The 12,534-nt window shown below is 38.9% G+C and overlaps 1 protein-coding gene across 1 annotated transcript in view; it reads right to left on the minus strand.

Moving 5' to 3' along the window:
* The window catches only part of cpn1 (carboxypeptidase N, polypeptide 1), a 172,218-nt gene that overhangs the window by 86,403 nt on the left and 73,281 nt on the right, over positions 1 to 12,534 (minus strand). The window contains exon 3 of the mRNA XM_042305158.1: positions 9,352 to 9,507. Coding sequence (XP_042161092.1) covers positions 9,352 to 9,507 — 156 coding nt within the window. The remainder of the gene's footprint in view (positions 1 to 9,351; positions 9,508 to 12,534) is intronic.

Consider the following 12,534-nt stretch of genomic DNA (forward strand, 5'->3'; position numbering starts at 1 on the left):
TACTATTATTTCACAACGATAAATAGTTTATGACTTGCAAGCATGCACATTTACTTCAGGAAATGTCCATTTCTTCCCCTGATATTATTTGATTTTCTTTTAGCTATGAACACAAAGCCAACATTTAAATGTGCAGATCGCCCCAACTTAGACTGCTTGAGAATTTGGGGGGGATATCATTTATACTTGTTGAACGACAACAATATTTAAAATGAATACCAAAGCTTTTCAATGGCAATAAAAGGGTCATACACTTCAATAGACAAACATCAACAATTCTAGAAAAGTCTCCTTTTGAACTATTGAAGCTATCAACACCAAATCACATTTGTGCAAACTGTGCAAACTGACCCAATTTAGAAGCAAAAATCTGTAGCAAAAAATCTGTATGCAAGCTATGTATACTTTTTGAACTATAACCCATTTACATGTGCTACAATACAAACTTTAAAACATTTAGGCTATCCTAACCTCAAATTCTTTAAATGAACTTTCAAAGCAGAATTGCTTTCTCATTGTTCCTTAACTGCAGTGTACGATGTATTTATTTATTTTTAGCTCTGAGTCGCTACGTTTATCCAATGTAAAAAAATAGACTGTGTTCACAGTTTTGTTCAGGAATATGGAGGATTTATGTAGAAAATATGAGAAAAAAATCGATGTAACATGTATGGTCTATCAAATCTAAATTAATTTGAGTGACATCTCCATCAATACCCACATAAAGAACACAACCAGTGCAGCCTTTTTTATTTCATACCGAAGGAGTGGAGGGGTTCTACTAAACTAACAAATGGAATTGTTTTAAGATGGTCATACCAATGATTATTTAGCTATTTGATTTTGAATTTTAGGACTCTTTTAGGTCTAAAAATGTATATAATATATACATTTGTTTTACCTTCAGACGAGGCTTGCAAGGCTTCTGGGCGTCCTAGAGATGCACATGTTCTTGAGAGTCTCTGCTTTCCATAGAGAGGTCATATCAGTGTGTAACACACAAACTGTTTGGACGCTACAGACAGAAGTTGGCAGATTGGTGTTTCCGACTTCAGATGAGTTCTGTGACGCTTGTGGGGTTGTGAGAGTCTAATCTTTCCATAAGTTGTCATATTAGTTTGTAAGCCAAAAGGCAGCGAGAATACAGATTTTGTTCTGACAAACACAGTTAAATTCTGCCACCTTTCACCGTAGATGCGGAAGGCCGCCATTGGCGGATGCGGAGGACTGAGACGCAGCCCATGCAAAAAAAAGTCTGATGGATTTTGACGGGGACTTTTTAATCTTAGTTTTATTTACTGATGCAGACAAATGAGATCATGCCTTTATTACATCCTATCTAGACTACTATAAGGCTCTTCTATCAGGTTGTAACGCTACCAATCTGAAACATCTCCAACTCGTACAAAATGCTGCCGACCAGGAAACAAAACGTTTGAACAGTCTCCAGTACAAAACATACAAATCTTTACACGGGCAAGCTCCCAAATACCTTAAAGACATGCTAATACAACTGTACACCAGCCTTCTTGCCATTCTGCAAATATAAAAACAAAAAACAAAGCTGGCGTCCCTTCTCCTACAGAGCACCAAACCTTATGAACAGCCTGTCAATCCACTTAGTCTCAATGTTTAAAACTAGACTAAAAACACACCTTTAGTATTTTATATTTACTTTTTATCTCTGTGTCCTTGCTTACTTAACTTCCTGCTTTCCCCAACTATACCCAGCTTGGGGTACTAAAAGGCCCCCAGTCCACCCATTGATCCATCCACATGAGTGCCTGGCTGCTTCTCTTATGATCAAGGAATTATACTCCGGAATCCATCCGTCCTACCCTTTGATCCCTCCACCTTTCCTCCTGGCTGTCACTGCACTGACTGTCACAGTTTCACTCCTGCCCTACTTCACCAATCAGTGCTAGTTGTTTACATGCATGATGGACAGACAAGTATACCCTATGGCGCAAGATGCAACAGAAATTCTGGGGTAGGTAGAGAGCGAGAGAGGGTGGAGGAGAAGGCTTGAAGCACTGGGCATCTTGTTATGACATGGATTATACTGAACAAAAATACAAACGCAATATGCTACAATTTTCAAATATTTTACTGAGTTACAGTTCATACAGTGGTTTCTCCTTTAAAAACGGTGAGCTTACACAGCGGGACTTAGAGGTAATTTGTGGTCTAGTACGGTACCCTGCGTCACCACTTCATTGCTCCAGTACACGTTCCCGCATTTTTTATATGTTCATAATTAATAGGCTGACAAATTACTTTTAGCTACAGAATATCTTACCCTGTGCATTTCCATCTCTTCCACTCTGTCCTTCATTTCTTTCTCCAGCACCCAGAGAGAGGGCCTGTCAACAGTTTAATTAAATATGTTTTGCTGTGAAAACGTTACTATCAATGTTCCCGAACAGATTTCACTTGGCTTTCCAAATTAAGCACTGGGTAGCTGCAGGAACAGGGTTGGAGAGCTGGTTTGGGTGGAATATCACCGGTTTGATTTATTTTATTTAACCTTTATTTAACTAGACAAGTCAGTTAAGAACAAATTCTTATTTTCAATGACTTCCTACCAAAAGGCCTCCTACGGGGACAAGGTTTAGGATTTTTTTTAAATAGGACAAACCACTACACTACATAAAGAGAGACCTAAGGCAACAACATAGCAAGGCAACGACACATGACAACACAACATGGTAGCAACACCACATGACAACAACACCACATGACAACAACATGGTAGAAACACAACATGGCAGCAGCACAACATGGTAGCAGCACAAAATATTGTGCAAACATTATTTAGCACCGACAACAGCACAAAGGCAAGATGGTAGAGACAACAATACTGCCCTACCAAGCCAAAAGGCAGTAACTGCTCTTTGGTCGATTATTAGTTCATGCCATTTTTGCTACAGTAAATACATGCTTAATCATATGAACAAGTATCCTGTCACTATTGTATTCTGTTTCGGAGAAAATGGCGGTCACATTAGCAGTAACTGCAAAAAGTTACTGTGATACAAATGTAAATGGCAGTAACTGAACTTACTGTCTCTTAGCTTGGCTTTGACCTGCCCTTGGCTGCATTTACTGCCTTTTACCTTGGTATCATATCATTTTATTCTGATAGTGATACAATCGAACCTGTATGGCACTGAATGACAGCTACACACACCTACATTGCTAATCTAGGCACGGCAATGGCACAGCATTCCCGGGGGGAAATGATGGTTGACATCATTGAGGACCTTTAAGGTTGCAGTGACACATCCATATCCTGAGCAGAAACCAGATTGCATACCAGAGAGAATACTATAGACATCAAGAAAGCCACTCAGTTGATTATTGACTAGTTTTTCCAAAACTTTTGATAAACAGGGCAAAATAGAAATGGGCTTATAAAAATCATCTGGATCTGCCCCTTTAAATAAAGGATGCACCGTGGCTTCCTTCCAAGCAATGGGAACTTCCCCAAAGAGGAGAGACAGGTTAAAAAAGTCAGAGATAGGCATGGTGATGATAGGGGCTACAACCTTAAAGAAGAAAAGATCTAAACCATCTGACCTAGATTTTTTGGGGTCAAGTTTAAAGAGCTCCTTTAAATCAAATCAAATTTTATTTGTCACATGCGCAGAATACAACAGGTGTAGACCTTACAGTGAAATGCTTACCTACAAGCCCTTTACCAACAATACAGTTTTAATAAAACATAAATAATACATTTAAATAATAGTAACAAATAATTAAAGAGCAGCAGTAAAATAACAATAGCGAGGCTATATACAGGGGGTACCGGTACAGAGTCAGTGTGCAGGGGCACTGGTTAGTGTTAGTCGAGGTAATTGAGGTAATATGTACATGCAGGTAGAGTTCTTAAAGTGACTAGGCAAAGATAATAACAGACTAGCAGCAGCGTAAAAGAAGGGGGTGGGGGGCAATGCAAATAGTCTTGGGTAGCCATTTGGTTAGATGTTCAGGAGTCTTATGGGTTGGGGGTAGAAGCTGTTTAGAAGCCTCTTGGACCTAGACTTGGCACTCCGGTACGTCTTGCCATGCGGTAGCAGAGGGAACAGTGTATGACTAGGGTGACTGGAGTCTTTGACAATTTTTAGGGCCTTCCTCTGACATGTTCTGGTATAGAGGTCCTGGATGCAGGGAGGTTGGCCCCAGACTAGCACCACAGACTAGCACTGCAGGCAGAAACTTTGTAGCAATCCCATGCTCCTCAAACAGTGGTTGATGTGTGGAGTGAAATAACGGGAGGAGCCTACCAGCATGAGTGAAGCGCACAGTTCCTGCCCATTTGATAATGGTCCATTCTAAATGTAAACTAATTTTACATATCAGTAAAGACAAGATTAAATTGAGAAGAGTCTGATGGGTGAAAATATGATCACTTGATGAAAGAAAATCAAGCTTTTTTTGCGACTTCAAATCATCAAATCATTGGGGGTGGCAGGTAGCGAAGTGGTGAGAGCTTTGGGCACGTAACCGAAAGGCTGCTGGATCTAATCCCTGAGCCGACAAGGTAAAAATCAGTCGTTCTGCCCTTGAACAAGGCAGTTAACCCACTGTTTCCTGGTTGGCCTTCATTGTAAATAATAATTTGTTCTCAACTGACTTGCCTAGTTGAATAAAGGTTACACATCAATAGCCTATAGTTGCATCATGCCACCCATATTTCTATGGTTTGTATCATTGACTTCTAAAGTTGCCAAATAACTCTAAATCTAGCATATAGGACCTGTTTCAAATGATCACTTTTACACTCAACATAGCCACTTCATATGCGCACACTTGCTCCGGAATGGTAAAAATAACCTTTCTATTTTATTCAACTAAGTTCAATTATATTCTTCTTACTATAAAATCATATAATACAAAATAATGGCACAGGACTTATAAGCATAGCTTTCTCTGCAAAAATAACAAGCCTACAGACTATAGGATGATTTATTAGACTTTTTAAAAATGTAAATGTTCCAAAGGTGCGCAACAGCAGCTTGTACTGTATTTCATGACCTCCACAGCCCTTGCCAGGCACAGCCCTTGCCTGGTTTGTTTCAAGAACTGCTTGGTTTTTCACTCTCAACAGCTTGGTTTTTCACTCTCAACAGTTTCGAATGTGTATCAAGAATGGTCCAGCACCCAAAGGACATCGAGTCAACTTGACACAACTGTGTGAAGCATTGGAGTAAACATGGGCCAGCATCCCTGGGGAACGCTTTCGACACCTTGTAGAGTCCATGCTCTGACGAATTGAGGGTGCAACTCAATATTAGGAAGGTGTTGCTAATGTTTGGTATACTATACTTTTCTAAAGAATGTCTTCGGTGAGGTAATTCATATTACTGAGAAGAAATAGGAAAACATTGGGAGCCATGCCATTCTGAAGAGGTTTTGTTCTAACTGTAAGATTTATGGGAAGATTGTTCAATTTAATTAGATCTGCTTTCATATTCTTGAGTAATGGGATACACTTATCTTTATATATATTTGTTGATTGTTGTCACTTATTTAGCATCCTATGTATTTTATATTTGTTGTGGTCCACTTAAAGGATTGCAGTAGAGCATGAGTTATTCTTTTTCTTTTTCCTATTGCCATTATTTAGTTTTTTTTCCACGTTCATGTTATATCCTGTAATGAAGGTGAAGGTTTTTTTTTTTTTTTCATTTAACACATTTTGGTTTTGTTCATTCTCCATATTCTGTTAATGTATTTTCTGTTGGTGTAATTAGGCAGGATACCAGAGAATGATCCGATACCACTATGTCATGGATTTTTGAACCCAGTAAATTGTTCAGAGAATTTTTGGATAGCTTTTCTTACTTTGAGAAAAAAAGGAGCAGTATTTTGTAGTTTATATTATATAAATGATAGTGTGAGGGAAGTGTGAGGGATGGTGAATATGAATATGTGTAGGTAATATGTTGGGCGGGAATGAATGAGAATGGATGAGTAAGTCAATGGATGGATGGCTGTAAGTGTGTCTGAGATGTAGGGAGGGAGGAAAAAGATGGGAGGTTGGGGCAAGCTTGTCTTGGGGTGGGCAAGGATGAGACTGAATGAATGGCAAAAGGATATATGGGCGATAGTTGTGTATTTTATTTCACAATTGAATTCAGATTAGGACCATCAATGATAAGGAGGGTGAAGTGGTTGATTTCATTTAGAAAGAAAATAGTGTAATGATGAGTTTGTGATATGGTTATTTATCAGTGTTGGCGCTCATGTTTTGCAGGTTTTTATCATTCAATTTTAGATTTTACTTTGTTAAAAACCTCTTAAGGATTGGACCCTTTAACAAAAAAATAGCCTAAAATTAAATCAAATCTAACTGCTTGTAGCTCAGGACCTGAAGCAAAGATATGCATTTTCTTGATACCATTTGAAAGGAGGGGATCTCTGATCCCGTAGAGGTTAAAAGAAGCTGTTATGGGACTATAACTCTGTTATTCCTCAAATTTATTGTAAGGGAAAATGAAAACATGATACGTGTTGCAATAGGCCTTTAGAATAATGGCAAACATATACTTGACTCCATTCGAGTTGATGAGGAATGAATGACAAATGGATGAATCGGCAAAAGTTGTGCATATTACTTCACAACTGAATTTAAATTAGGCCTACGTTAATGATAAAGAGGGTGAAGAAATTGATTTGAATTTAGAATAACAATAGTGTAATGAGTTTGTGTTATGCCTATTTATCGGCGTTGGCGCTCATGTTAATAATTTGACCGTGCGCCTTGCGGGTTGATACCATTCCTCTTACGTTTTACTTTGCAAAAATAAGCAGTTACGGGACTGTTTTATTTACTATAACTCGATTACTAATCACATTTATTGTAAGGGAAACTAACACATGATACATGTTGCAGTAGGCCTTTAGAATAATGCAAAACATATCCTTGACTCTATCCAAGTTGATGAGCGAAAGGGAAACAAACAATGCCAGTCAGCCTGCGCAGCCGACCCAACAAAACTACTCCTAAACTATATTGAAAATAATTTCACACATAATAAGACAGCCAATAGAGAAGATTAAGTTGATTAGTGACAATATTATCAGTTGTCAAATCATACATGAAGAGATGGGTGCACCTTGTATTTGACAGATGCAGGGAAAGGAGCATCACTTTATGCAGGTAAAACATTTTGATGTCTATATAGTATCAGAAAGGTCATATTCTTCAGTTTCTATGACATTTACCTTTGTCAAATAACTCTCAAAATTCAAGATGTACAGCTTTATTTCCAAATGTTCACAAGAATATCTGCGCTGTCCATGCATTCAGCACATGACCACTCGCTCGGCACATTGCTCTGGCTACTAAGCAAAGACTAGTAACATGATAAGCTTAAAATATGCTATTCTGTTTTCTTTTAAATATATTTTCTTATTTTCACCATTTTTCTTTAGACCTGCCAAAACAAAATTATAATAGACTTCTTTGTGACAGACTTGTTTTTACTTGTAGCCTAAAATAAAGTAATGTAAATGTTATTATGCTCTTAGAAATAATATATTTTTAGTATTTTTATGTTACCTAAGACCTTTATGAACACAACAAATGTATTATTCTTAAGATAGCATATATTAAATGTATTTATTAGACTGTTAGATTGTTGATGGGTCTTTGGCTGGAAGTGTCGAAAATGGGCTTTCGGACCACATTTCTCACTTGGACTTTGTAGAATTAAACAAAACATGTCTTTGACTCTATCTAAACAAATATCTATTGTCGTTCAATTTTTACATGTATATACTGTATTTCCACAAATATTTATTAATGCAATTCATGCTTTATATTTGTTTATTCACTATTTATCAAGCGTTGGTTTTCAAGTTTGCGCATCTTGTGGGTTGATATGAATCTGATGTATCTGTGTGCTAAAGGTGTAGCCCAGCAACATGAAAGGCCAGGCGATTGTAGTGTTAATAGCATCATAGGTTTGATTGTGTGATAATATAAATGTTTTCTAATATGTGGAAATTGACCATTTTTACACAACTCTCCTCTTTCTTTCTTCCTAGCAGTTATCCATTGCAGACTGGTTGATGGATTAGGCTAGTCAACGACTGGCAAGGACCTTCACTTCTCTTGCATTTCTGCTCTAGGCCTATGTACACAGTGAGTAATCACAACATATCACCTCACACTACACACTGTAGTATTAAACAGGAATTTACCACAACAAGCAACCTGTAACAAAACGTTCCTAATAACAACACACACAACAGTCACAGTGCCTGCTCTATCTGAGTTAAATGTAAAAAATAAAAAAAATTCACAGGCTAAAAAAAGACAAGTCGGCAAAAAAAGAAACATTTTCAGGACCCTGCCTTTCAAAGATAATTCGTAAAAATCCAAGTAACTTCACAGATTTTCATTGTAAAGGGTTTAGGAGGGTATATCGTCAAAGGAATGAGCGTTACACCGAGGCCTGTACTCTGGAGCGGGATCAATTTGGAGGTGGAGGGTCCGTCATGGTCTGGGGCGGTGTGTCACTGTATCATCGGACTGAGCTTGTTGTCATTGCAGGCAATCTCAACGCTGTACTTTACAGGGAATACATCCTCCTCCCTCATGTGGTACCCTTCCTGCAGGCTCATCCTGACATGAACCTCCAGCATGAAAAGGCCACCAGCCATACTGCTCGTTCTGTGCAAGACAGGAATGTCTGTGTTCTGCCATGGCCAGCGAACAGCCCGGATCTCAATCCCATTGAGCACGCCTGAGACCTGTTGGATCGGAGGGTGAGGGCTAAGGCTATTCCCCCCAGAAATGTCCAGGAACTTGCAGGTGCCTTGGTGGAAGAGTGGGGTAACATCTCTCGGCAAGAACTGGCAAATCTGGTGCAGTCCATGAGGAGGAGATGCACTGCAGTACTTAATGCAGCTGGTGGCCACACCAGATACTGACTGTTACTTTTGATTTTGACCCCCCCTTTGTTCTGGGACACATAATTCCATTTCTGTTAGTCACATGTCTGTGAACTTGTTCAGTTCATGTCTCAGTTGATGAATCGTGTTATGTTCATACAAATATTTACACATGTTCAGTTTGCTGAAAATAAATGCAGTTGACAGTGACAGGACATTTCTTTTTTTGCTTTAAGTTTATATAAACCGGGACTTTGTTGGGGTTCAAACCGGTTCAGAATTTTATTTTGCTTGTCGGAACAGTGGAGAAAGAAAGTAAAAAACATAGTGGTTCTGTTCAGAAAGAAACTGTTGGAAAGAATTTTGGGTTTCAATCCCTGGTCTTAACCCCATGTATTCTTCCTGTACTTGGTCTTGTGGTTGATCTGCAGGGCTGTCTGTACATACCTGATGCTCCCAGTTATCAGGCAGGGGCAGGTGATGGTTCCGACCATTAGTCTTCTCGTAGTAGTACATGAGAGCGTTCAGGTCTGGAAAATTCCGGTTCAGGTCCACCTCCCTGGAGTTGCCTCGCCCAACTAGATAGCCATTGAACTCAGGACCCTGATGGACAAACATAAGAAAAATTCTATGAGGTTACACTATATCTAAAAGTCCTATATCAACGGATGTTCCCCTGGTAACAGTGATTACCTTCACTAGCGTAGGGGGCACTATTTTCACCTCCGGATGAAAAGCATGCCCAAAGTAAACTGCCTGCTACTTAGGCCCAGAAGCTAGGATATGCATATAATTGGTAGATTTGGATAGAAAACACACAAAAGTTTCCAAAAGTGTTACAATAATGTCTGTGAGTAAAACAGAACTGATTTGGCAGGCGAAAACCTGAGAAGAATCCATCCAGGAAGTGGGATTTTTTTTATGTTTGTAGTTTTCTATTGTATGCCATTACAGTGTCCATTGACTTAGGACTCAAATTGCACTTCCTATGGCTTCCACTAGATGTCAACAGTATTTAGAAATTGTTTCAGGCCTGTATTCTGAAAAATGAGAGAGTAAGACCACTCTGAATGAGTGGACCCTACAGTGTCCCAGAGGTTTTTCATGCGCGCGACCGAGAGTGTGCCTTTCTTGTTTACCTTTTATATTGATGACGTTATTGTCCGGTTTAAATATTATCGATTATTTAGGCTAAAAACAACCTGAGGATTGATTATAAACATCGTTTGACATGTTTCTAGAACTTTACGGATACTATTTGGATGTTTTGTCTGCCTGTTGTGACTGTGTTTGAGCCTTTGAATTACTGAACAAAACGCGAGAACAAAACAGATGTTTTTGGATATAAACAGGGACTTTATCAAAGAAAATGAACATTTATTGAGTAAATGGGAGTCTTGTGAGTGCAACCATATGAAGATCATCAAAGGTAAGTGATTCATTTTATCGCTATTTCTGATTTGTGTAACTCCTCTACTTGGCTGGTAACTGTTTGTAATGATTTGTCTGCTGGGCGCTGTTCTCAGATAATCGCATGGTATGCTTTCGCAGTAAAGCCTTTGTGAAATCTGACACCGTGGTTGGATTAACAAGAAGTTCATCTTTAAACCGATGTATAACAATTGTATATTTTATGAATTTTTATAATGAGTATTTCTGTTTTTGAATTTGACGCTCTGCATTTTCACTGGATATTTGCCACGCTAGCGTCCCACGTACCCTAGTGAGTTAAACAATGGGTATTTTATGGCTTTACTTTGAATAAAGTGGTGAAGTGGTCAGTGGTGTAGTGCTCTTTTTTTAGGTGCCTAAGCACTCATTCAGCATTTACAACATACACATTTTAAGCCATACACACCAGAAAAACTGGTGAAACCCTATTGTATTTGTTGGCATACACTATTAGGGGTTCAGCAGTGAAGCTGGTTGCGCTATAAATGGTTGCGCTATAAACAGACTTTGAATTCAAAAGGTCAGCCGACTCCTCGACTCAACCTAGAGTCTTGGAATTTGGTACATATGTTTACCGAAAGGAACAAATTTGCCTCTTGGACCAATGACGTCACAGTGATCGATTATCTGTTTTGAAAATAGTATAAATTCTTCTACATTTTTAAACAACATCTCCTCAGATACCACTAAACCAATTTCTCCCACACTTGCTGTACAGCATCTATAGACCAAGATATTGAAATGTATTATACATGAAGTTGATATCTTAAACGTCATGGCAGCTGCGAGCCAATGTATTTGAGTGAGTTTGGGCCTGACAATTCAAGACACTCTTGGATGGAATAGAGCCCCCTGCTGGCCATGCATTTCAATACTCTACAGTGTTTCCTGAAGTGTGCACAGATCCACTACCCACATGGATTGAAAAGTAGAACATTGGTTTGAGTACCAGAGATGGAGTCAAGACCGTACCCCTTTAGATCTAGACCAAGACTAGATTTTCTCAGACCCAGACCATGGACAAGTGGGTCGAGACCATGACCAGACAGACCAAGACCAGTATAAATGGGTAAAAATAAGATCCAGTGGAGTAATTTTAATTATATGTTATTTTTTAATCCTTTATTTAACTTGGCAAGTCAGTTAAGACAAAATCTTATTTACAATGATAGCCTAGGAACAGTGGATTAACTGCCTTGTTCAGGGGCAAAATGACAGATTTTTACCTTGTCAGCTCAGAGATTTGATTTAGCAATCTTTCGGTTACTGGCCCAATGCTCTAACCACTAGGCTACCTGCCGCCCTTTGAGTAAAGTATAGCTCTGTACAGTACAGTTCAGTACAATATAGTTCAGTTCAGTAAACTATAATTCAGTCCAGTAAAGTACAGTATAGTACAGTAAGGTACATTACAATAATGTACAGTTCAGTACAGTATAGCTCAGTACAGTTCATTACCATATAGTTCAGTACAGTAGAGTATAGTTCAGTACAGCACAGTACAGTTCTGTACAGTACATTACAGAGCAGTAAAGGACATTACAGTACAAAGCACATTATAGTAAAGTATAGTACATTATAGAGGTCTATGTTTGAGCCAAATATACACCTATGTTTGTGCTCTTTGAGGGTTGGAGCCAATTGCAGGCTCTGCATGTCAATAACCTACACTTTTTCCTGAAGTGTCCATCATCCAAATGGTGGTCCTCTGTGGCTCAGTTGTTAGAGCATAGCGCTTGCAGTGCCAGGATAGTGGGTCTGAATCCCACGTCCACCCAAATGTATCCACAAATGACTGTAAGTTGCGTTGGATAAAATAGACAATACATATTATAAGATTTGTGTAAACGCAAGAAATTGAGTCAAGACTGGAACCAGCAATTCATACATGCATGCTGTTCCATAGTGTTCAACCCTGATTTTTGCCACGGCTCAGAGGGTTAGTGACTTGAAATACATGCCAACCCATGACGGCCTGGGTTCAAATCCTATCAAGACCTACTGCCTCTTTCAGATAGACATCACTAAACAGTGAGGGATTGTTGTTGTACTTGAACCAAATTGTATGACTTCTAAAATAAGGCGTAATGTTTGAGAAACTATAAAGCAGGAAATGGTCGGAAAGGCGAAAAGGGTGAAATGGTCGAAAAGCCTCGAACCAAGACCCAGACCAAGACC

This window comes from Oncorhynchus tshawytscha, linkage group LG24 (assembly GCF_018296145.1).
Source record: "Oncorhynchus tshawytscha isolate Ot180627B linkage group LG24, Otsh_v2.0, whole genome shotgun sequence".
Classification (NCBI taxonomy): domain Eukaryota; kingdom Metazoa; phylum Chordata; class Actinopteri; order Salmoniformes; family Salmonidae; genus Oncorhynchus; species Oncorhynchus tshawytscha.